The sequence below is a fragment of the Scomber scombrus genome, chromosome 3 (assembly GCF_963691925.1).
Source record: "Scomber scombrus chromosome 3, fScoSco1.1, whole genome shotgun sequence".
Lineage (NCBI taxonomy): Eukaryota > Metazoa > Chordata > Actinopteri > Scombriformes > Scombridae > Scomber > Scomber scombrus.
Window position 1 is genome coordinate 4,582,251 of NC_084972.1, and position 26,752 is coordinate 4,609,002.

Sequence of the window (26,752 nt, forward strand, 5' to 3'; positions counted from 1 at the left end):
GAGATTGGCTTTAATACCTAAAAAAGGTAAGCAGTCTTAGTCCTACAACCACATTTAAATTGGCTTTGATACCGTAAAAGATAAGCGGTCCTTAAGTCCTAGATTCACACTGATATCACTTTTTCTACATCTAAAGTTTAAGTGGTCCTGGAGTGATTGGACTGCACTATATAGTGCTTTACTTCCTAAGCAAGACAAAATGCTTCACAGTGCCCTGCTTGGCTGTCACATGCAATTTGGGCTTCAGTGTTGCTCAAGTACAGGATGAGCTAAGGATCAAACCACCGACCCTGTAATTACTGGACCACATGAGCCAGGATAGAACTAGACTAGGACTATAGCTTTAGGTCTGAACTGTATCACATTATGTAACCAGTTTCAGACTTAAGCAGTTGTAACAACGACAGGACAACATTAGTGAGTTGTTGTAATGTAAATGGATGTAGTGTCCCTAAAAGCATGGCTGCAGACTGAATTTTAGAAATCCCCAGGTCTTTAAACTAAGGTCCCCCAAAGCAATCCCATCCCTCAAACAAAAGTTTAAGAGCCATCAAGGCAAAGGAAGGCAAGGAAAATGTATTTGAAATGTACAACAACAAGGCAATATAAATACTATATAAACATAAAATGCATGAAGACAGGATATAAAATGGCAAAATAAAAAAAGGCATTTAAATCCAACTAACAGTGTTAAACCCATCAAAGCAAACCTCAAATTTATCTCCCAGTAGGGGCATAGTATTATTAGTATTATTATAAACAACATTAATAATAGGACCAGAACCAGAAAATCTGTTTAGTTTATATTTTACTCAGTTGTTAGTCAGTTAATGTGTTTTTGGCTTAAAACCGTCAGTGTAAAAGATTTAGAGCACACAAAAAAAGAAACGTCAAAACCTTTAATGGAAACTCACACCCTCAAACTCAATACTTCTACTTTACTTGTAGTCTCCAAGCCCAGCCTGGAACACCCCTACAGACATCACCATGACATCATCAGGGATCATTCCTCAGGCTTGACCAAGCTCCACCAGAGCCACGGGAGACGTTATACAACAGCTTTCACAGGCTGAGCACTGCTAACCATGACTAGACAATTTATGAGCAAACTTGTTGTAATTCCCCTTTACAACCTCCACATTCTCAGAGACACTTCTGAGGACGTGACCTCTGTGTCCTCAGTGGTAGCTAATAGCTCTGTCCAACAGTAATACCAACATGTATTTAACTCCTCTCTCAGCTATTCAACAACACAGAGGCCTTCTGCAGGGACACTAAGACAATTGTATGAACTTGAAAAAATGCTCTGGGAGTTTTAACTGCTGATGAAGGTCATAACAGCAGCACACCAATTATTTTCTCTGTCTTGCACAACAAACATGCCTGGCTGCCTGCCTGACTATGGCAGGTGGTCTGAGTGACAGTTTGCCCTGTTTGTCTGTCCGGCCCTTGAGGTTGGGGAGCTAAAAATAGATCCCAGCATTGAGGGCCACATCCTCAGTGGCAACATGACGACGTCATCATGCGGCTGAAAAGGACCGAGAACAGGCCTTCATTTCCTTTTCTAGGAAAGGATGCTTCGTTTTATAGAATTACACATTCAGTGATATTTATGCAAAGCAGCTGTTTTTTGTTATTTCTGTTTGTAGACAGCCTGGTGTTTTTATTTGTATTTACAGCGTTTTATTGTTTTTATTGGTGGTTGAAATTAGTGTACACATTTTATACAAAATAAACTTCTACCTCATCTTGATACAATTTTCATTTAGTTTACCGTCAATGATTAGTAATTTCTTTGTCCATTGCGCCCCCAAGTGGTATAATCGCGGTATTACTATGCTATGTTCAAGTGCTGTTGAAAATATCGTAACAGCAAACTCAGATTAAACAACATAAATGACCTGTTGGGGTTATCTGTGACCCCTAACGATTAGACAGGGTTATAATTGGTATCATGTCCCCTGGCTTTATATTTTCTCATAATAATACACGAGAAATACTATAGCATTTTCAGATAAGACTATAAATCTAGCTACATGCTATTTTGAGCTTTTGCTACAAAATAAAACTTACAGACATTATCAACATCTTTTTATGGTATGGAAACATGGTCAGGGACCTGAATTTAAAAGATGAAAGATAAAAAGATATATGAATTAAAATATAGTTTATACTAGGAGGTAAAAGTGAATTATTTAGCATATAAACTGTATTGTTTAACATGATATTGTTACAAATATCACTCTCTTTCAAAAAACCAAGCTAACAAACAAACAAACAAACAAACTCATATTTGTATTCTGTCACATTTTCTGGGGAGCCTTTAAAAGCATATGAGGGACTATGAAATGATTATTCAATTTAAGTCTATTTGTTAATGTGGATCTTTAAAGGTCATCCAGAATCATGTCTGTTTATTGTTAGTTTAGCTTAGTCTTTATTTGTTCAAGAGGGACAGTGTACATTAACGTACATTTATATAATACATGTAAATTCACCCAATTGTAGCCAAAAGGCTAGTTTCAATTGGCAGTACCCCTGCCAGAAGACACAAAAACACAAGCAGGTAGGGCCTAAAGTACAATATCCAGATAACCACATAAATTCCTCCTAATTATCACATAATCAAATGTATCATCATCCTATAAATCACATAAAATAATTCATCATCAATACAATATACAATGTCCTGATAATCACATAAAATATTAATATCAAGCTACATATGTTATATATACCCACCCCACCCTCCAACTTTGTTTGTTTAAGTAAACTTACATAAACTATATTTGCAAACTATTTGAGTTGTAAATGTGAAAGCCAGTCTGTTCGCACTGTTGATGTGGAGTTTCCTATTTACGACGGTCTTTGAATGTGTTATCTAACATCCACAACGTCATCATTGAGGGACATATAGGGGTGAAAGGTAGCCCAGTTGTGTTTGCCAGACAAAAACTAACACCGGCAGAATGATGAACGTCAACAGATTTGTCTCCTTGTCCAAGTCTCTTCAGGTGGGGAAGAGGATAATGGTGTGTAACACGACACACACTGTGAGAGAAGAACTCAGTCTGCAGCAGCGGAGGTGTTTTAAAACTCAGACCAGACAGCTCGCTTATGCCAAGGATCTGTTCCTGGGTCAGGTGAACAAGGTAACGTTTCTGTTCATGTAACTAACACAGAGCACAGCTGCTTCTGGAAGAGACACTACTGTTGACACTAGAGTACTTTATGGTAGTATCGTCGAATTTTATTACATAGATTAGTTTAAAATGAAACTACATCACTCAACTCATGTTCTATGTCACAAGATATATACTCACCTGTCACTGTAATGTATTTTTTCTTACGTGAATCTTATTCAGTAAGTTATGTGATATGAAACTTGGTTATTAAAGGACAGGTTCACCGTTTTTAAAGGACAAGTTCACAGTTTTTAACGTGTGTCTGAAAACAACATACACTGACTGGCTGGTTTATTATGTACACCTGTCCAATCTAATTCAATTCAATACAACAGTCTACATTTATGAAGTTTATACATTTTCAGTTTCTGTTGACATTGTGTTTATTATTGAGGTCATAGTGGTGTATTAGGGTGCATTATATTGAATGGTGTTCCTAATATTTTGTCAACTTAACATACACGAGAGGGGCAAAATATTAGGAACACAATTGAATATAATTCCCTCCAGTACATCACCACTACTAAGTGGGACCTCAGTAATAAATACAATTTCATAAATGTGGACTTTATAGCAGAACTGTTGTATTGGATTGAATTAGATTGGAAAGGTGTACCTAATGAAGAGGCCACTGACTGTAGATGCTCAAAATGAACATTTAAACATGTTTGCTTGCCATTGTTACATTGTGTTTGGTGATTCATCAGATTCTGTGACCTGCAGTGTTGGTATATAAGAATATCAGAATCTGATTGATTTGAGTCACCAAATACAGTGTAACACCGCAAGCATTCCTCCTGTTCATACTGACCATTAGAAGATCCCTTCATAATGCACTTACTGTGTAACATCCACAGTTCTGCTTCTGTTCAAAAACATATTTAAAGGTTTAATTTGAAGCTAGTATGAAGCTTTACACCCGTAGATTTCAACTTTCAACGTCTTTTTAGTGCCAAAGTTCCTCTTTTTGTTACTAAGGGAAACACAATGAGGGAATTTGATGCTAAAAAGACAGTAAATGTGTCAGATATCACTTGATATGACTAACTCAGACTGCTGAAGATTCATATAAGCTTCACATCTACTTTTAAATGACATGTGTGGACACACTGTGGATTTTGCCCCTCCATCACTTCCACTGAAAGCACATTTGAAGGAGATCTTTTAAAAGTCAGTATGAACAGGAGCAACAAAATGGACACCTGTCTGTTGCTTTAAGACAGACTTGAAAAACTGTGAACCTACCCTTTTAATATATTCCTGTATTATTTTCATATTATGCTAGTGATTGGATCATCTGTATAGGACCATCTTTGATGTCTCTGCATCTTAGATCATATCTGTACTCAAGTGCTGATCAGTATGAGACTTTCACCTTTCACACAGTTGTCTTCTTGATTATATTTACTTCAGTTCTATTTATAAAACTGACATTATGTCAGACCTGGATTAGAATTAGTGATGCTGTTTAGCCCTGCATTTAAAAAAATATTGTTTTCCGTAACAATTTATGGTGTCCTATAGTATTGTTTATAGTATCAAACAGAGAGATGAATGTGGATATATTGCAGCAGGGTCTGTACAGGGTTAGACAGACACTCTACAATTTATACATGAACAAAATACTGAAGTGATTCACCACACTCTAAATGAATGATTACTGTCATTTAATTACCTCAGATTACTCCCAGCTGTTTAATGTATTATGTGTCTCAGCCAGTCAGAAGATGGAACAACCGCTCACTGCACACATTGTAAGTGCATTATGAAGAGTCAGCATGAACAGGAGGATTGATTAGGGCAAGAAACACCCTGTGTGAATGTTGATCTGGGCACCTGACTGTTGTTTTAAGACAGACTTTTAAAAAATTGTGAAGTTGTCCTTAAAGGCTGGAATGATTTTTCAGTGATTATGTAATGTGTTGACACCTGGGTAAACCTCCACTATCAATCTGATCTCATTGACTATGTATACATGCACATAATATTCAGTTTTTGCCCTTATTCTGAAAAAAGACAATATTCCTACTACACCGCGTAAATAACTAATGAAAAGAAATATTCCTGTTTACAAGCAGCCTTGCATAATCTGATTACTGTGATGTAAAACCACTGTCATGGTGGTTTTACATCACAGCAGGATAGCCGTAGGATATAAATGATGTCATGTATTTGATATCCTAAAGCTATGTCCTAAACATAAGTAAACAGCTTCTGTAAACATGATTAACAGCTGTTAAGCCAGTTGTAAACATCCTCAACACTCAACACACAATACAGCCATGTTGAAAATGCACAGAGTAACACTAAACTTACAGTTAGGCTGTAGGCCTCTGTAAACAAATGTAGACCGCTAGATTATGGAATGCTCTAAAGGCTTAACTGCATATATAAGTAAGAACTGCGCACTACAGGTCAGTGTATTTCCTTTCGTCCCGAGGCAATGGATCGTCAGTTTGACTGTGTTTTACTACAGGAGTGTGCATGTGGTGGTTTGTATTCTTATGTAGGGACAAACATGGGTGGTAGCAGAGGCCAAGGACTGGTACCATGCAGTCATTGGAACAGCTCGTTGCCAATACTGATGTTAGGGAGCAAAATAATATCCAATATCGATATTGGCTGAATGTTGTATGTACAGAATATTTTATAGATTTTTTTACAATGGTCAATCAAATTTGGTTATCAAACACTTGTGAGATATGTAATGGAGGCCATGTTTTTTTTAACAGTTTAATTGTATAAAATGACATCGGTACTGAAACAGTAAACTTCACTGGGAATTTAATCATTATAATTAGCAGAACAAAAAGGGGAAAAAAAACATTCATATATGAAAAGTTAAGTTAAATGATCAAATATACATAAAATACTGCCTATATAACTTTAAAAAGTATATGTCTGCACACATTTGCACATACCGATATAGCTGTGATAGGTCAATATCAGCCGATGATATCATCTGAGCGATATATCGGCTGGGCTTTACTTCTCCTTCTTCTGGATGGATCTATACATTAAAACAAATGTAGTGATTTTAAGTTCCCAGATTTAACACAGTGAATATGAGTTAGTCATGATGTCAGCTATCCATTTACCTATCAGTAGTCCTCCTCACTCATGCTGACCTAGAGTCCTGGATGAAGGGTTGGCCTCATGTTGACTCACTGTGGTAGAATCTGTCTCCTCAGATCACATCTCATCATCCTGCGCGTTCACCACGATGTTCTCAGTAACCAACAGAGTAGCTAAGTCTGATGTAGGTCTGCTCCCATCAGTTAGAAATGTAAACACATGCTACGTCAAATCAAAGTAACACGGCATGTAACCTACAGCAAGTGCAAGCCAAATGTTTTTTACATAAAACATAAAAATGCATCAACACTGGATGTACGTAACAAAATAAAATACATTTAAATATGATTAAAAGTGTTCAATTGGAAATAAAATTATGTTAAAATAGAACAAGACAATAGATACATATTAACCCTAAAATTTAGATTTAATAGCAGTCGCAAACAGCTGTTAAGTGCACAGTGTAGAGGCTGGAGGCATGAAGCATCTTAACTCATTTATTTTCTAAACACTTTGTTAACTTAATGCACTTATTTTGTATATGTGTTCTGCATGCACATCTTATACACACACAACTGTATCAACATGTTGGAAACCAAAACGTTTCTTATTTCTATAACAGTTTTTGTGTGTGTGTGTGTGTCTGTGTCTGTGAGGTACAGTAATGTTTATACAGTATATCCCACTCCTTCCACTGTAGATTTAGTGGTTATAGAGCAATTCTTATGCTGACCCAGAGGAGCTGTTAAAAAAGAAATGCAAAAGAGAACAGAGCTGAGTCTCTGCTGTATAGATGTTCAGAGTTTGGGGAGGCTGCAATCTTGTCAGTACCTGATAAAGCAGCAAAACTCCATTTGTCTCATAGGACAAGAGATCTCACGACTCAGGTGACAGGGAGATGAAATTTCATGTGCATAGTACTACATGGACCCAGACAGTAAAGTGACTCATTAACGTTTACACATTCATCTGTTTACTCACTCACTGATACTTCTGTTCATCTGTCCCCTGATGGCTGTTACAGTCTATGAACATATCCACACACCATTTAAAAAAAACCCATTTAGCTAAACGAGCCAGCTGGATACCTAGTTGTCTTTTTTCCTCTTTGCTAACCTTTATCATCATCTGGTCCATTTGGGGAGCTCACCGCATCCTCGTCACCAGGGCCGGTGAATCCCATGTTGACGCTGTTCTACGGTATGTTTTACAGAGGTTAATGCCCTAATGTGTCGTTCATCTCATTAAAATATAGAAAAGTGGAACAGCTGGAGCCGGTTTGTGCTTTTATTTGCGTCACGTTTTCAAGTTGTTCAACAGTGCCAACAAAGCATCCTTCCTTCATGCGTTCAGCATGAAAGAAGGACCTTCTTGAAAAGGTTGGCATTATGATATATTTGCGTATATCCAAAAACCTGATGATATCCAAGTCTTTCATAATGGTTAAAGTAGGTTTGATTCTCCTTTTTGGGCTTCTCTTCTTGGAATGTATCTTCTATCCTATCCTTGCAGACTGTTGGCTCACTGGTTTGTTGACAGCACACAGAGCTGACCTTAAACAGGCAAGAGGCCATGTCTAGCAAACTGCAGTAAAAACCCCAACTGAATGCACTTCCCAATGCACTGTATAAATGTCCAAAGAATATTCCTAAAACCAGAATAAAGTCGGCATATCGCACATGTCTTAATCAGAAATGCTACATTCTGATTAAGGCCTAATTCGGAATATCCAATGCAGCTAACATGCCCCGTATCAAATTCAGACTATCGTCATGCTGTGAACAGTATCAGAATATTAGCGTGCATGTCTTGAACCCCATGTTTTGGGTTTCGTTTTGACATGCAGTTACTCTCCACACTTCAGCCAGTTTGTGACAGCGTCTTAAGTAGACTTTCCACAATCTCAGGAGGAGAGGGTGTAGAGGAGGACATTTTAGCATCTCTTTTTTCCATGTTGTCCTCACAGTTTGAGTGATGTCAACAGTAAGTCGGCTTAAATTGGATGAAGAACATTTCCTTTTCAAACATGGGAACTCTTTTACTAAGAGTTTGAATTTCTACTCTTGAGTTTTGAGATTAACCAGTTTGTGTGAACACTCCCGGCTACATGTCGCATTCCTAAGTATGACTGTGATTCAGACCACTGGGAACCATTCATTTAGCTTTTACAACCATTCCACATTAAAACACCACCATGTTTATAGTTTTTGTTAAGATATAATCAGTTCAGGTTCAATGGATGCCTCAAAAAAGGCCAATTGAGGGGTACAGTAATGGCTTTAGGGATGTCCCGATCCAGCTTTTTGCACTTCTGATCCGATACCGATATTGTAGCTTTTAGCATCGGCCGATACCGATACCGGCCGATCCAAGCATGTATTAAAGATATTTACTTATTTTGTTGTTATACTCATGTTGAAGAAGGGTTTTGCTCTTAAGAACAACTAACCAACCTAATTAGGTTAGTTTGAATAATCCACAATGGTTGGTAATGAGAAGCTGACCTGTTTATTCTTAACAGGGTTAAATAAACACAAAATAATAAATAGTCAATTAACCACACTAACTGAATTAGCATCAGTGCTCTGCTCTTGAACAACAAGAGTGTAAACCAAGGCTTAAAAAGCCATCAGTGCAAACAATATTGTAAACTGTATAAAAAAAAGCAAAACACACAAAAAAGCTGAGTAGAAAATAAATAGTCAATTAACCACACAAACTGAATTGGCATCAGTGCTCTGCTCAAGAGTGTAAACCAAGGCTTAAAAAAGCCATCAGTGACTTTACTCACGAGAGATAGTGGCTCGTCATCCAGTAACTTGGGTAAAGTTAGAAAGAGATTGGCAGATTCGAACTTCAGCGATCAATAGCTCACAAACAAAACATTGTTAAAACATAAAAAAATGTCTCTTTCCTATCGTAGTAAGGTAGACTGACTACAAACTCATTTTCGCCAAAACGAGTCGTCATCCAGGCTGTCTCACCAAATTCACTCCACACACCAACGGTCACCTGATAATCACACTACAACAGTTATTTCATAAAAAATCTTTTTGCATATTTTTGGGGAATTTTATTGTGAAAAATCGTCAATAGCGTTAATATTATACAGTGTAGGATGACCAAAATCATGCTATACAACAAGGGTCACCTGATAATCATACTACAACAGTTATTTCAGAAAAACGTGTTTTTGTTTATTTTTGGAGAATTTATTGTGAAAAATCGTCAATAGCATTAATATTATACACCGTATACTCACCAAAATCATGCTACACAACAAGGGTCACCTGATAATCATACTACAACAGTTATTTCAGAAAATTTTGTTTTTGTTTATTTTTGGTGAATTTTATTGTGAAAAATCGTCAATAGCATTAATATTATACACTGTATACTCACCAAAATCATGCTACACAACAAGGGTCACCTGATAATCATACTACAACAGTTATTTCAGAAAATGTTGTTTTTGTTTATTTTTGGGTAGTTTTATTGTGAAAAATCGTCAATAGCGTTAATATTATACACTGTATACCCCATCCTGAGGAGGGCGGAAAGGGCGCAGCTCAAGAGATTGGTTGGCGTGGGACTCAGACCAGACCTGCACGGAAAGGGCATGTAGCTCACCCACCCTTTTTGTCGACACAATAGCCAACAAGAATGTAGTCTTGAGCGAAAGGCATTTCAGCTTAACCGTTTCCAGAGGCGCGAACAGCCCATGCCGCAAGGCTGACAAAATGTTGAATGTTGAATGTTGAAAAATCGTTAATAGCGTTAATATTATACAGTGTAGGATGACCAAAATCATGCTACACAACAATGGTCACCTGATAATCATACTACAACAGTTATTTCAGGAAAAAAAAAAGTTTGCATATTTTTGGGGAATTTTATTGTGAAATATCGTCAATAGTGTTAATATTATACAGTGTAGGATGACCAAAATCATGCTACACAACAAGGGTCACCTGATAATCATACTACAACAGTTATTTCAGAAAAACGTGTTTTTGTTTATTTTTGGAGAATTTTATGTTGAAAAATCGTTAATAGCGTTAATATTATACAGTGTAGGATGACCAAAATCATGCTACACAACAATGGTCACCTGATAATCATACTACAACAGTTATTTCAGGAAAAAAAAAAGTTTGCATATTTTTGGGGAATTTTATTGTGAAATATCGTCAATAGTGTTAATATTATACAGTGTAGGATGACCAAAATCATGCTACACAACAAGGGTCACCTGATAATCATACTACAACAGTCATTTCAGGAAAAACATTTTTTGCATATTTTTGGGGAATTTTATTGTGAAAAATCTTCAATAGCGTCAATATTATACACTGTATACTCACCAAAATCATGCTATACAACAAGGGTCACCTGATAATCATACTACAACAGTGATTTCAGGAAAAAAATGTTTTGCATATTTTTGGGGAATTTTATTGTGAAAAATCGTCAATAGCGTTAATATTATACACTGTTTACTCACCAAAATCATGCTACACAACAAGGGTCACCTGATAATCATACTACAACAGTTATTTCAGGAAAAAAAAAAGTTTGCATATTTTTGGGGAATTTTATTTTGAAATATCGTCAATAGTGTTAATATTATACAGTGTAGGATGACCAAAATCATGCTACACAACAAGGGTCACCTGATAATCATACTACAACATTTATTTTGGGGAAATTAGTTTTGATATAATTTAGGAGATTTCATATATTCAAAAATCTTCAATATCGTCAATATTATACACTGTATACTGTGTATAACAAGGGTCACCTGATAATTGTACTACAACAGTTATTTCAGAAAAAATGTGTTTTTGTTTATTTTTGGGGAATTTTATTGTGAAAAATCGTCAATAGCGTTAATATTATACACTGTATACTCACCAAAATCATGCTACATTTGCACAACTGAAACATCTGTACATAGTTTTTCGTTATTTGATAGGTGATGGCAATCTAACCATTTATTAAGCTTTTCAAAGGACTCTGACTCAGGTGTGAGCTCATTTTACAGTATTGACAGTATTGTCTCAAACAATAAACTCTTTTTTTCAGAACTGGTTATATATTTGAGCGATTTAAATATTTGCAACATGGGCATTGGTGTTCTCCTTAGGTCTACTACATTTTCTTATTGGTGGATAACATTTGACTTTGAATATAAAAAAATAGCTTGAGGAAAAATTATTAATATATATTCTAACATATGTTCTATATCGTGTCAAGACTATCTCTCCATTCTACATATTCTATATGTAGGGGGGGGGGAGGTGTTTAGACGGCTTGTGTGCACAATATCCACTTACTTTGAGTTTGGGAGCGCTGGTCTACGGGCCCCTCTCTGGATTGCTGCAACTGTTTTTGCTACCCGGGCTGGTGAAAGCGTGGCGGCTCGTGACACCGGTTTGCCGGTCACACAAGAGATGTCTGGTATGCTCCGGCGGGGGACCAGCCCCACAGCCAAGACCACCTCAATTAGGTTCTGCTGCTTCCAGTGATCTACGGGTCCTTTTGGAGGCCAGCCAACATGTGTGCTCGCTCGGAGGGGCAGTGCCGCAGAGATGTGGCTCCTCTGCAGCAACACTTAGAGTACCTAGGCCTGCACCTCAACAGGAAGAAGAGCAGGCTCCAGCCCTCACAGTCCACGGAGTTCCTAGGCATGTGTTTGGATGCCAGGCCAGGGACTCTTTACTTGACTCCTGTGAGACAGGCTGCCCTCAGGGCTTGCTTGTCCCAGTTCCGGCTTGGGGCCAGGGTGACCTGGAGGCTATGTCTCCGCCTCTTGGGGTTAATGGCAGCCACAGTGCATGTCATACCCCTGGCTCTTCTGAACATGCGCCCAGTGCAGCGCTGCCTCCTGGGCCTTGAATTTTGCCCACAGAGGAATCTGCAGGCCAGCGTATTGGTGATGCGCAGACTGTGTGTGGCTCTCCGTTGGTGGCGGCGGCCGACCTACTTGGCACGTGGGACGGTACTGGGGCTTGTGTTGCGTCGCCAGGTGGTGTCATCAGATGCATCCCTGGTAGGCTGGGGGGCTGTCCACGAAGGCAAGGGCATCAGCGACCTTTGGCACGGACCCTGGTTAGCGCAGCACATAAATGTTTTGGAGCTGCAGGCTATCCATCTGGCTCTTCTGCACTTCCTGCCAGAGCTACAGGACCGCCATGTGCTGGTGAGAACAGACAGTACAGTAGCGTCGGCATATATCAACAGGCAAGGAGGCCTAGGTTCCCCTCGCCTGTGCAGATTGGCTCGGGCAATATGGGAGTGGGCTCATCCCCAGTTCAAGTCCCTGAGGGCCACTTACGTGCCGGGTCGGGAAACCTTGCTGTAGATCGGCTCTCCAGGGGGGGACCCCTCCCCGGAGAGTGGCAGCTGCATCCAGAGGTTGTGAGCGGAATATGGGATCGCACAGCCGTGGCAGATCTTTTTGCATCCAGGGAGAACACTCATTGTCCCCTCTTTTTCTCCATGGGGAGGGACAATCCTCCCTTAGGGACGGATGCGATGGCACATCAGTGGCCACTGGCCCTCCTGTATGCCTTCCCTCCCTTCCTCCTCCTGCACCAACTCCTACAGAGAGTCCAGCCTCATCCTGGTGGCCCCCAATTGGCCCCAGATGATTTGGTTTGCAGAGATTCCGCCCCTTCTTCAGGGACAACTGTGGGAGCTACCCATTCGCCGGGACCTCCTGTCCCAGGCCGAGGGAACTCTTTTTCATCCTTTTCCCCAGGGCCTCAGGCTTTGGGCCTGGCCCCTGAGAGGGCCGAATTTCTAGCCTTGGGATTCCCCCAGTCTGTAGTGGGTACTTTGCAGGGGGCCCGGGTTCCCTCGACTAGGGTTACTTATTCCTATCGTTGGAGGGTGTTTCAATCATGGTGTGCCTCACGACACGTGGATCCCCTCTCCTGTATGGCCCCTGTTATCCTTCAGTTCCTTCAGGAGCTGTTAGAGGCAGGCAAGTCTCCCTCGACGTTGAGGGGGACGGTGGCAGCCATAAAGGTGGCCCATGTTGGGCCTTGTAAACTGGCACAGGGTTGTTGTGACCTTATTGCTCAGTTCTTTAGGGGGGCTTGTAGGGTTGCTCCCTCTCCCAGGAGGCCGGGTGTCCCCCCATGGGATTTGGAGATGGTTTTGTCAGCCTTGCGGCATGGGCTGTTCGCGCCTCTGGAAACGGTTAAGCTGAAATGCCTTTCGCTCAAGACTACATTCTTGTTGGCTATTGTGTCGAACAAAAGGGGGGGTGAGCTACATGCCCTTTCCGTGCAGGTCTGGTCTGAGTCCCACGCCAACCAATCTCTTGAGCTGCGCCCTTTCCGCCCTCCTCAGGATGGGGTATACAGTGTATAATATTAACGCTATTGACGATTTTTCACAATAAAACTACCCAAAAATAAACAAAAACAACATTTTCTGAAATAACTGTTGTAGTATGATTATCAGGTGACCCTTGTTGTGTAGCATGATTTTGGTGAGTATACAGTGTATAATATTAATGCTATTGACGATTTTTCACAATAAAATTCACCAAAAATAAACAAAAACAAAATTTTCTGAAATAACTGTTGTAGTATGATTATCAGGTGACCCTTGTTGTGTAGCATGATTTTGGTGAGTATACGGTGTATAATATTAATGCTATTGACGATTTTTCACAATAAAATTCTCCAAAAATAAACAAAAACACATTTTTCTGAAATAACTGTTGTAGTATGATTATCAGGTGACCCCTTGCTGTGTAGCATGATTTGGGTGAGTATACAGTGTATAATATTAACGCTATTGACGATTTTTCACAATAAAATTCCCCAAAAATATGCAAAAAAAATGTCTCCTTAAATAACTGTTGTAGTATGATTATCAGGTGACCCTTGTTGTATAGCATGATTTTGGTGAGTATACAGTGTATAATATTAACGTTATTGACGATTTTTCACAATAAAATTCTCCAAAAATAAACAAAAACACGTTTTTCTGAAATAACTGTTGTAGTATGATTATCAGGTGACCCTTGTTATATAGCATGATTTTGGTCATCCTACAATGTATAATATTAACGCTATTGAAAATATTTCAATATAAAATTTCCCAAAAATATGCAAACTTTTTTTTTCCTGAAATGACTGTTGTAGTATGATTATCAGGTGACCCTTGTTGTGTAGCATGATTTTGGTGAGTATACAGTGTATAATATTAACGCTATTAACGATTTTTCACAATACAATTCCCCAAAAATAAACAAAAACACGTTTTTCTGAAATCACTGTTGTAGTATGATTATCAGGTGACCCTTGTTGTGTAGCATGATTTTGGTGAATATACAGTGTATAATATTGACGATTTTTGAATATAAAAAATCCCCAAAATTATATCAAAACTAATTTTCCCAAAATAAATGTTGTATTATGATTATTAGGTGATCCTTGTTGCGTAGCATGATTTTGGTCATCTTACACTGTATAATATTAACGCTATTGACAATTTTTCACAATAAAATTCCCCAAAAATATGCAAAAAGATTTTTTTTCTGAAATAACTGTTGTAGTATGATTATCAGGTGACCCTTGTTGTGTGAAGTGAATATAGTGAAGACTACTGTGTATAATATTGATGCTATTGAAGGGAAATCAATGGAACGACAGCACATGACAGTGATGATATTGAAGTATTATAAACAAGCACATTTTGTAACAATAACTGTTTTAGTGTGATTATCAGGTGACCGTTGGTGTGTGGAGTGAATTTGGTGAGACTACAGGAGATATTGAATATTTTTCGTTTTGGTACTGCACTTTGTAGACCAGTGGTCTCCAACCCTGCTCCTGGAGAGCTACTGCCCTGCATGTTTTAGGTAGCTCCTCACTCTAACACACCTGATTCTAATAATCAACTCGTTATCAAGCCCTTTGACGAGCCTCAGCTGCTTGATAACGAGTTAGAGTGAGGAGATACCTAAAACATGCAGGCCAGTAGCTCTCCAGGAGCAGGGTTGGAGACCACTGTTGTAGACGGTCTCTAAGCGCTCGCCTCTCCGCCCGCAGCGCATAGAGAGCAATATATTTCCTGCAGCCTGGAGGACGACTCGTTTTGGCGAAAATGAGTTTGTAGTCAATAGTCTACCTTACCACGATAAGAAAGAGGCATTTTTTTATGTTTTAACAATGTTTCGTTTGTGAGCTATTGATCGCTGAAGTTCGAATCTGCCAATCTCTTTCTAACTTTACCCAAGTCATCCAGTATTATTTCCCTGGCAATAACTCTTGTTATTCCCTGGGCTTTGGCACTGTTTTGTGGCAGTTTGTCACGCTTTGCCAGTGTTGGTTGTGTAGGACCTTTCTTTTTCTTGTCTTCGGTTTTCTTTAGAAACGCTTCATGTTGTTTTTGGTGGTATTTCGCTAAATGCTTGATCAGGTTTGTCGTATTAAAATATCTTACCGCTTTACCACCACGCTTGACTTTATTGTGGCAAGTATTGCACTCCGCCTCTTCGTCTTTTTCGTCTTTTAGGGTAAAATAATCCCACACAGCTGACATTTTTATCGATAACTTTAAATTCTTAGTGGGACATGCACAGACAAGTGGGATGCTGGACAGGTCGCTAGGTGTGCGCTAGGTGTGCTGAAAAACGCGGACCGGATTTGGGGGGAAAAGCTGAAAAAAACTGGAATAGATTACCTACATCGGTGCGGAAAACACGGACCGGATCGGGAGTCCGGATCGGGATTTTCCCGTGCAGGCCGATCCCATATTGAAATGCATTTTTTTGCTAATATCGGCGGCCGATCCGATCCAAATATCGGATGGGGACATCCCTAAATGGCTTAACAACTCTCTACTTCTCTGTAGCAATGGAAGTAAATTGAGCCTTGAAGGATGTTGCAAACAATTTTTCTACAGCTGTCCCAACTTAATTTGATTTCTTCCAAATCATCTACTATTTCTTCCACCATGACTCGTAAAGGCATGGTGGAGGAAGTGTGATGGTCTGGGGCTCTTAAGCTGAATCCAGAGTTGGTGACTTGCAAACTGTGACTGACTACCACAGCACCCTGCAGAGCAATGTAGTCTCCGCTTGTCTACATTTAGCTGATCAGAGGTGTAACCGCCCAGCAAGATATTGACCTAAAACATACATCCAGACTGTCTAAAGAAGAAGACGATGGGCTTGTTTGGGGTGTACTTGACAGACTGGTGACAGTGTTGGGAAGAACTTTCTGAACAATATTTGATTTTCCATTGAAAGAATACAGCGGGTGTGTTCGGCTGTCTGCAAACAGTTACTACTTTGACAAGTAAAACTAATTATTTATTCGTCGTACATTGAGACATTAAACTATGTAAATTTCCTTAGAACTGTTAAATAGAAATGTTCTAAAACATCTGACCAGTGTATTTGTACCTTACGTGACCTTTCCGTTCATTACCACAGAGTACATATTGCAGACAAATATGTGTCTCTGTTGATGGTTCATCTGCTTTTCCTACAGTCATATTGTACAGGCTGTGACATGAGGGAGGTGGACAGCAGGATGACCCAATTATAAAAGCTGTAATTCTGTCATGAGCTGCTTTAAAGATCACAGAAATTGAAAAATAACCACCATATTTTAAGAATCGAAATTGAGATTGTGTCAGTTATGGAAGGTGACATTAATGTAACTGATTCCTGAATGGAATTTGTCTTGAAATGTTCTATATTTGAAATGGAATCAAGTGTAGAGACTGTTTTTAGGGATTGCATTGATTGATTGAATTAGCAGTTGATGAATATATACGTCAAATCAGGCATTTGAGGCCCATTGTCTAAGATATATGGGTGATGCATTGGCAAGCGTTAAACTGCCAGTAAATCTGTTAAACTAAGTGAAAAATCAAGACAGTTATTCAGTTGGATGCTTCAGTAATGAGAGGCTTCAGACTGGTTGGTTACATTAACAAAACATCAGCTTCTGAAAACCCCTGTCCTCTTGTTACAGTGTCATGTGTACTTTGGTATTCCTTATGACTGATTACACTGGATTATTGCATCTGTACACAGATGTAGAGAGCCTTTATTGGCTGTAAAAAGCTGCTGATTGATGGGTGTTTTTCAGTAGTTTGCTTTTTTCCCCTTCCAGGCTGAGGTCTTCCCTTATCCAGAAATTGGAAATGAAGAAGTGGACGAGATCAACCAGCTTGTTGCACCAGTGGAAAAATTCTTCAGTGAAGAAGGTGAGAGAGATCTGATGAATTCAAGGCATAAAGAGAACAGCACTTGTCTGGTTTCATATACTGGTTTTAAAAGTCAGAAGAAAAGAAAATACATTTATACACACGCATACATAGGGCAGTAAAGCCAAACTCAACAAAACACAAGGGTTAATTCGGATGTATTAAAGTCTTGTAGTCTGTTGCCACTGTGTGTCTGGATGAACTGATGAGGACAGACTGGTATTGGTGATTTCAGTTGACTCATCGAGGATTGACCGGGAAGCCAAAATCCCTCCAGAGACTTTGAATGGGTTGAAAGAGCTTGGGCTGTTTGGAGTCCAGATTCCTGAAGAGTATGGTAAGATGCTTGTGACCTCAACTTTTCAAATATCCAACAAACACAATTTAGTTTTCATTAAATGTACTCGATGACAATAGTTGTCAAAAACACTTTGCATGTTATCTGTAGGTTGTAGATGTTAGCTCCATGGTTACCACTTTAAAACTGAAACAGAGATGTAAGCAAAAAATTGCAAGCAACTGTAATAAGGAATTGTAACAATGCTGTTTTATGTTTAACACATTTATTATAAATTCTATCTTCATACCATTACCACTGACAAGTGTGTGTGTGTGTATATATATATATATATATATATACACTACCGTTCAAAAGTTTGGGGTCACCCAAACAATTTAGTGTTTTCCATGAAAAGTCACACTTATTCACCACCATACGTTGTGAAATGAATAGAAAATAGAGTCAAGACATTGACAAGGTTAGAAATAATGATTTGTATTTGAAATAAGATTTTTTTTTACATCAAACTTTGCTTTCGTCAAAGAATCCTCCATTTGCATTACAGCATTGCAGACCTTTGGCATTCTAGCTGTTAATTTGTTGAGGTAATCTGGAGAAATTGCACCCCACGCTTCCAGAAGCAGCTCCCACAAGTTGGATTGGTTGGATGGGCACTTCTTGCGTACCATACGGTCAAGCTGCTCCCACAACAGCTCAATGGGGTTCAGATCTGCTGACTGCGCTGGCCACTCCATTACCGATAGAATACCAGCTGCCTGCTTCTGCTCTAAATAGTCATTGCACAATTTGGAGGTGTGTTTAGGGTCATTGTCCTGTTGTAGGATGAAATTGGCTCCAATCAAGCGCTGTCCACTGGATATGGCATGGCGTTGCAAAATGGAGTGATAGCCTTCCTTATTCAGAATCCATTTTACCCTGTACAAATCTCCCACCTTACCAGCACCAAAGCATCCCCAGACCATCACATTACCTCCACCATGCTTAACAGATGGCGTCAGGCATTCTTCCAGCATCTTTTCATTTGTTCTACGTCTCACAAACGTTCTTCTTTGTGATCCAAACACCTCAAACTTGGATTTATCCGTCCACAACACTTTTTTCCAGTCTTCCTCTGTCCAATGTCTGTGTTCTTTTGCCCATCTTAATCTTTTTCTTTTATTGGCCAGTCTCAAATATGGCTTTTTCTTTGCCACTCTGCCCTGAAGCCCAGAATCCTGCAGCCGCCTCTTCACTGTAGATGTTGACACTGGTGTTTTGCCGGTACTATTTAATGAAGATGCCAGTTGGGGACCTGTGAGGCGTCTGTTTCTCAAACTAGAGACTCTATTGTACTTATCTTCTTGCTCAGTTGTGCAACGCGGCCTCCCACTTCTTTTTCTACTCTGGTTAGAGCCTGTTTGTGCTGTCCTCTGAAGGGAGTAGTACACACCGTTGTAGGAAATCTTCAATTTCTTAGCAATTTCTCGCATGGAATAGCCTTCATTTCCAAGAACAAGAATAGACTGTTGAGTTTCCGATGAAAGTTCTCTTTTTCTGGCCATTTTGAGCGTTTAATTGACCCCACAAATGTGATGCTCCAGAAACTCAATCTGCTCAAAGGAAGGTCAGTTTTGTAGCTTCTGTAACGAGCTAAACTGTTTTCAGATGTGTGAACATGATTGCACAAGGGTTTTCTAATCATCAATTAGCCTTCTGAGCCAATGAGCAAACACATTGTACCATTAGAACACTGGAGTGATAGTTGCTGGAAATGGGCCTCTATACACCTATGTAGATATTGCACCAAAAACCAGACATTTGCAGCTAGAATAGTCATTTACCACATTAGCAATGTATAGAGTGTATTTCTTTAAAGTTAAGACTAGTTTAAAGTTATCTTCATTGAAAAATACAGTGCTTTTCCTTCAAAAATAAGGACATTTCAATGTGACCCCAAACTTTTGAACGGTAGTGTATATATAAAATCAATAATTACTATTTTAGTACAACTGAACGCTGAACAAGATTTTCTAAGGTTACTGAAATCTTACAATTAACTTTCAGGATCTGAAAATAAACTGTGAAATAATGGCATCCACACCTATACTCTATGAATCTGGGGTTATGTCATGGTTATGTTACATAATCAATGTTGTCACAGTAGTAGCAACTTTTCAGTCCCAAAGTATTCACACCCTAAAGCAGACCCTGCTTTATTGACTATTTCACTTTAAGAGGGACCATAACTTACAAAATGAACATCATGTTGTATTCAAGAAGATTTAAAGTTAGTGATTGAGACTATAAACTCATTTAGAAAGTGTTTACTGAGGTAATAAATCAAGTGAGAAGTTGGGTTATTTTCTCGTCGACTTCAATACAATCAGGTTTCATTGTGTAACCAATAGAGTCGCCCCCTGCTGGTCATTTGAAATAATGCAGATTTTAAGGCACTTCAGCAATGGCTTCACTTTTCAGACCAGGACCTTTGATGACATGGTGACTGCAGTTTATGTGACGGAGACAGTCTGACTCAAATAAGAGGATATTTTTCAGGATAATAAACATCCATGCCACCATAACTGTTTACTGTGTGACTTAGTTTAAAGACAGTCAGCGAGAAAATGTTTCTTTTTTCATCACAGGGGGTCTCGGATTGTCCAACACCATGTATGCACGACTGGCAGAGATCACCTCATTAGATGGCTCTATTGCTGTAACACTGGCTGCCCATCAGGCCATTGGACTAAAGGTAAAGATAAAATGATGTAACAGAGTTGCACATGGTTGATCATCTTGGGAGTATGATAACATGTGGGGACGTTTCCTATGATTCGCTAACAGCTGTTTGGTGTTTCAGGGGATTCTGATTGCAGGGAGTGAAGCACAGAAGCAGAAGTATTTGCCCAAATTGGCCTCAGGAGAACACATAGCAGCTTTCTGTCTGACAGAGCCTGGAAGGTAAAGGCATTCAAAGCTCATTTACATGTTGACAGTTTGCCCCTGAAGCCAGAGACGTGTGGACATCCGTGCATGCTTCTTCATACAAGACAAGGTGTTTTGTGTAGATCAGTTTACCTATGGCTCTGCTAGAACAGAGTTTGTTTACGAGTTTGTCAACAACAAACAAAGTGAATAAACGTTTGCATGTAGGATTTCTCACAAACACATTATGCATCACCACGAGGCCTTTAAACATGTTTGAATGAATTTTCTTTACTTATAAAACAGAGTTTATTATTTGAGAGTGTCTACATCTGTGCTGGATTTAATTAATTACAAATCTAGAAGTCCTGGAGGGAAACCAGATACAGGATTTGTAGCTCAGGATTTGTTATCCATAGTCCAGATTTCAATCTAATCCAGTTAATTATTAATCCATTTAACTCAACATTAGGATATGCTTTGGGACCTAGACTATGTTTGAGTGGTCCAGTTATAATATCTTAAGGGGACACCTGCCAGCCAGTCAGAAATGAGCACTTTCCATTGCCAGGGTGAAATTGTGACAGAATCTATACTTTGTGTCCCAGTATATGGTTGGATTAGCTTCACTTATACTCAGTTGGTTCATTTCAGTGGAAGCGATGCAGCCTCTATTCAGACCCGAGCAACGCTGTCAGAAGACGGAAAACATTACCTGATCAACGGATCGAAGGTGAGATGAATCAAGTCCACAAATGTTTGATCTGGGCTTCAAATGTACATCGTAAAATCCTCTCACATTATTCAATTTGCCTTGAACTCTAAACATCCCCTGTCTTTCAATGTGTTTCATCAGATTTGGATTTCAAACGGAGGGATGGCTGATATTATGACGGTGTTTGCGAGGTCAGAGGTGGTTGTAGATGGCGTGAAGAAAGATAAGATCTCTGCCTTTATCGTGGAGAGGGCTTTCGGGGGAATCACTAGTGGCAAGCCTGAGGACAAACTTGGCATCCGGGGCTCCAACAGTAAGCCTGTCATGATTTTGGACAACAAGATAAACACTCAGAATGGTCTTGGTAGAGTTTGTGTCCTTCCCTTCCAGTTTGTAATGTAACTTTTTGTCTTTTTTCAGCTTGTGAAGTATCCTATGAGAACGTCCCAGTGCCACTGGAGAATGTAATTGGAGAAATAGGTGGTGGATTCAAGGTAAGTTGTATACTGTCCTAAACACAAACTATTGTACATGGCCATTATCTGTAAGGTTGTGTTGGTTTTAACACCAAAGTTTTTCTTTGTATTGGACAGATTGCCATGAACATCCTCAACTCAGGGAGATTCAGTATGGGTAGTTCTTCTGCTGGAATGATAAAAAAGCTGATAGGTAAAAACCCCTACAGAGCAAGTGAGATAACTGATTAAGAATTTAAGGTTGAGTTTTGTGGCATTCTTTCTGTTTGACATTATCTCTCTCTGGCTTGTTGTAGAGTTGACCGCTGAGTATGCTGCAACCAGGAAGCAGTTTAACAAAAGCCTGAGTGAATTTGGTATGATTCAGGTACGTTCCACTTCTCCCTCATTAGAGTCTAGTGAATAATCACCACAATTCAGTCTGCACAGAAGTGACTAAGGTGTGTGATTGCCTCTGTACTGTAGGAGAAGTTTGCATTGATGACCATTAATGCATTTGTGATGGAGAGCATGGCATACCTGACAGCAGGAATGATGGACAAACCAGGACTTCCAGACTGTTCCGTAGAGGCCGCCATGGTCAAGGTTAGACACGTTTGTCATCAAACCTTGTTCATGTTAAACCAGTATAAAACCAAAAAATTCTCATGATGTGTATTCTCTATCATCTGTGCAGGTGTTCAGCTCAGAGGGAGGTTGGATTTGTGTGAGTGAAGCTCTTCAGGTCCTCGGAGGTCTGGGTTATACAAAGAACTACCCCTTCGAGCGCTACGTCAGGGACTGTCGCATCCTGCCTATCTTTGAGGTACTGAGAATTTTTAGACATGAATAGTTTACATTCTTTAATTAGGTTCAAATTATCCATGTTGGGTTTTTTCATGACTGACTAAGTTTTAATAGAGCTTAAAATCAAGCAAATATTAAGAAGTTATATTAAAAGGGGTTCAGACAGGGCTGTGCCTGTAACTGGCCACCAGGGGGCACATCTAACTTTGGAAATCAAGGTCTTTACATGGATTTACTTGGTGAGGGTTATGGTTTCTGGCTGTTTAGAGTTAGAGAAATGAGCAGACCTGCAGTTTATCAGCCAATCATGATGTGTCTATCAATCATAATCAATGTAAATCACTTTTTTACCAAGAAAATGTACATTTTCTCTTTCCCTGTTGCTTTTATTGATTGGGAAATTATGAACTCTTGTAAATTTCTAACTCCAGATGTGGTTTGGTACTTCATAGGCTCCATTGCCACATGTGGAATAATAAACATGAAATCATAAACATGCTATTTATAGATTCTCTTGTCTGTTTTCAGGGGACCAATGAAATTTTGAGGATGTACATCGCTCTCACTGGAATGCAATATGCTGGAAAAGTCCTCACAGGGAAAATAAAGTAAGAATAAGATTTCCCTTTGTGAATAATATACGTTTGTTTGTTTGTTTTTGTTCTCTTCCCTAAATTACATAACAGTACTATTCCTTAAAGGCTCACTTGGGGCCACAGTACAAGAAGAGTAGGAAACCAGAAGTGTTCTCGTATTGATTGACAGTTTGTGTGTTCCCACCCCTGATTTTGGCTTTCTCTGATTGGTTACAAAGGTGAGGCTTGCTTAAAAACCTGAGAAGGGAAACATAGATTCTGCTTTAATGTTGTTTTTAATATTTTTTTTAAAGGTGGGTACTGGATACTTTGGGCTACTTGAACTCTACAACAAGCTGAAGAAAATACCTATTACTGTAAACTGTAGAGCTACGGCATACTTCAGACTTGATAATCTGATAACCTTTCACATCACACAAAATTAGTTTCATTGTTAATACAAACATACTGATAGGTGCAGCTTTAAATGTAAATGTTGGGTTTCTGTAGTCTTAAAGGCTGCATCATAGGTAAAAAATGGAATGAATATGTTTGTCTATTTCCCTGAAAGCCATCACAAGCTTATGTAATTCATTGAAAACTTCCAGGATGTGCTTTAGTCTCTCAGACTTGTCTCTGCTCTGCCTCCAGGGAGATGAAGAAGGGAAATATTGGTCTGGCTATGGGCATGTTAAGCAAGAAATTGAAGAGCTCATTGGGAGGTTCAGTGGACTATGGCTTGACAGGAAAAGATGGAGTGGTTCATCCCAGCCTGGCGGTAAAAATTTCCTTTTAACTCTTATGAGATAGATTTTGTGCACATAGATACAACATATTAGCTTTTTTCTAAAGCCTCAGCTGTTTTCTGTTTACAGGAGAGTGCAAAGAAATTTGAACAGAACGCGAACTCCTTTGGATCGACTGTGGAGAGCCTGCTGTACAGATATGGAAAGGTAACATTTGATTGATTTTACATTCTGGGGGAAAAAACAGCTGCTCAACTGTTTCTCATTCTTCTCAACAAAATTCCCATTTGTCACAAATGTCTGAATGTCTGGTAGCAAGAGATGTGTTCTTCTCTTCTAATCACTGTTTCTGAAGTGGTGTTCATGTGTTAGACAGCTGCTCCAAAGTGTTCTTCTCTATTCCCATCATTCTATGTGACTGTGCTTTTGTAATCACAGCTTTTTCAAAGAAGCTATAAAAATCTTGGAAACAGGCAGTTTTCCTAATCCCCACTTCATGTATCAGTTGACTCCCTTTTGATCCAGTACATGAGAAGTGACCTCAGAGGGCTTTAATCACACTGCAGTGTTCATCCAGAGAGCAATACCTTTATCAGATCACTTAAAACTGCTCAAACACAAAGGAATAAGAAATATAATAATAATAATAAGATAAACGGCATTAGAATAAGCATTAACAAGTCAGGCTTGGACTATACAACCTTTTTTAGGAAATTGGGACCCAATTGTGAGATAAGATTGCTGCTTGCCTTAATATTCAAATAGATCTACATCTAGTTTCACATAATACCAAGTTCTAACAATGCTGCCACATTTCTCAGCAAAGGTTCCTGACTTGACAGGAACCTTTGCTTTATGTAATTCCCCATCTCTCATTTCCTGTCATCTCCTTACTTTCAACTCTCTAATAAAGGCAAATATGCCAAAAATGTACTGGGCCAATTACATTAAGCAGGAATTCTGCACTTATGTTTGCTCTTGAATGTCACTGTAACAATCTGTGTATTGCAAGGGTGTAAGGAAACCATTATGTAGGGCGTCTTGGTGGCTGCAGCGCCCCCAGGTTAATAGTAATAGCAATTTTATTTATATAGCATTTTTTAAAACAACGTTACCAAGTGGTTTCCATATAAAATAAAACATGGAAAGAGCTAAATGTATAGTTCTAACATGGAAAACAGGCAGCGATCAAGATTATGAAATAAGATCATAAAGCAATAAAACCTGGAAATAGTGATAAAATATAGGATAAAAAGTGATGAGGAATGCAGTCAGTAAAAACTATAACAAGGCCTTTGCATAAAAGTGAGTCTTAAGAAGATGAAACTGATTCTGCTTGCCTGAGATACTCAGGCCGAGAGTTCCACAATTGAGGGGCCCGGACTGAAAAGGCCCTGGTCCTCCTTGGTAAGAATGACTCTTGTCTGAGGATCTTAAGCAGCGTGAAAATAATCTTGAAAAATATCATCTGTTTATAGGTATAGGTCATTGATAAATCATCCCAGCCTAAAACAATAGTTCTGGTTTATTACAGCATTAATTGTATTTTCATAGATTTGGCCATAGTTTGACTCAGTTACTAGACTGGACACCTGCTAAATTCCACACACTGAGAGCTCAGTTTTGAATTTAGAAGAGAGTCATGAAGATTTAAACCTGCCAGAGAAGAGCATCCATCGCCCACTAACTTCAACACTAAATGTTTATGGCCCAGATGAAGTTGTGGTGTTGTTGTGGTCACTGTCAGGACATCTCCGAACACAAGAATCCATTTACCACAACTTAAAAGTGAAATCCAAACTGTCTTCTAAGCCGCAGTGAGAAGGTAATCAAAATCAGAGTTTAGTCTTTTGAACAGAAACCACCAACACTGGAAGATCAGCCAGGAGCAGATTCACTTATTTGCTGATGACGTCAGTGTTTACAGGAAAAAGGATTTGATAAATCACAAAATGATTCGCAGTGATGTTTTTTTTAATTTTTTCAGCAGTAAAGATAGCACCAGACATTCCTGAGGTTGGAAATAAAAAGCTGATGATTTGAAGTGTCCTGATTTGTGTCCATTAACGTTGTCAGACGATAGTGGATGAACAGCTCGTCCTGAAGAGAGTAGCAGATGTGCTGATCAACCTCTACGCAATGACAGCCGTCCTGTCCAGAGCCAGCCGCTCCATCAGCATTGGCCTCAGGAATCACGACCACGAGGTGTGTGTATACATCCTTTCTGTCTCACACACACACACACACACACACACACACACACACACACACACACACACACACACACACACACACACACACACCCACACCAAAGCTTTGATTGAGACCTGAAAATTGGGCCAAGAGGAATCAAGAAGAAATACATCTGATTGTAATCTTTTCTTAACCATTATCAGCTTTTTTTATTGAGTCACATATAAAGTGAAAATTATTCCAAAGCAGTTCCGAAGAGCAAGAGAAGAGGAAGTGTGTTTAAAGGCAATAAGCCTCAATACACCTAGGATTAACTTGCATATTGAATATAGGTCTCTGTTTTTGGTAATTAAATCACTTTGCTATTTATCTGATGGGATCGTTACACACATCATTCCCTCCTGAGAGAGCTGCAGCATGAGCACAGAGCCCAAGACAAGTTTCCTAATATGTGGGACAATAAAGTTTATCTTGAATCATGATCTTATATGAAATACAGCAGGATCGGCATTTAGGTGCAGCTGAAGCATCATTTATTGGTGCTCCGATGTGTTA

At 39.2% G+C, this 26,752-nt stretch overlaps 1 protein-coding gene across 1 annotated transcript in view; it reads left to right on the plus strand.

Annotated features, from left to right (window-relative positions):
• The first annotated feature begins 2,921 nt into the window (after nt 1–2,921).
• Nucleotides 2,922–26,752, plus strand: part of acad9 (acyl-CoA dehydrogenase family, member 9) — a 28,242-nt gene continuing 4,411 nt past the window's right edge. Inside the window, exons 1-16 of the mRNA XM_062415428.1 lie at nt 2,922–3,152; nt 17,408–17,501; nt 17,737–17,838; nt 20,427–20,533; nt 20,642–20,742; nt 21,361–21,439; nt 21,563–21,734; nt 21,842–21,915; nt 22,015–22,090; nt 22,194–22,264; nt 22,363–22,482; nt 22,574–22,702; nt 23,212–23,291; nt 23,910–24,036; nt 24,134–24,211; nt 26,081–26,209. Of these exons, the coding sequence (XP_062271412.1) occupies nt 2,970–3,152; nt 17,408–17,501; nt 17,737–17,838; nt 20,427–20,533; nt 20,642–20,742; nt 21,361–21,439; nt 21,563–21,734; nt 21,842–21,915; nt 22,015–22,090; nt 22,194–22,264; nt 22,363–22,482; nt 22,574–22,702; nt 23,212–23,291; nt 23,910–24,036; nt 24,134–24,211; nt 26,081–26,209 (1,722 nt within the window). The 5' untranslated portion in view covers nt 2,922–2,969. The remainder of the gene's footprint in view (nt 3,153–17,407; nt 17,502–17,736; nt 17,839–20,426; nt 20,534–20,641; nt 20,743–21,360; nt 21,440–21,562; nt 21,735–21,841; nt 21,916–22,014; nt 22,091–22,193; nt 22,265–22,362; nt 22,483–22,573; nt 22,703–23,211; nt 23,292–23,909; nt 24,037–24,133; nt 24,212–26,080; nt 26,210–26,752) is intronic.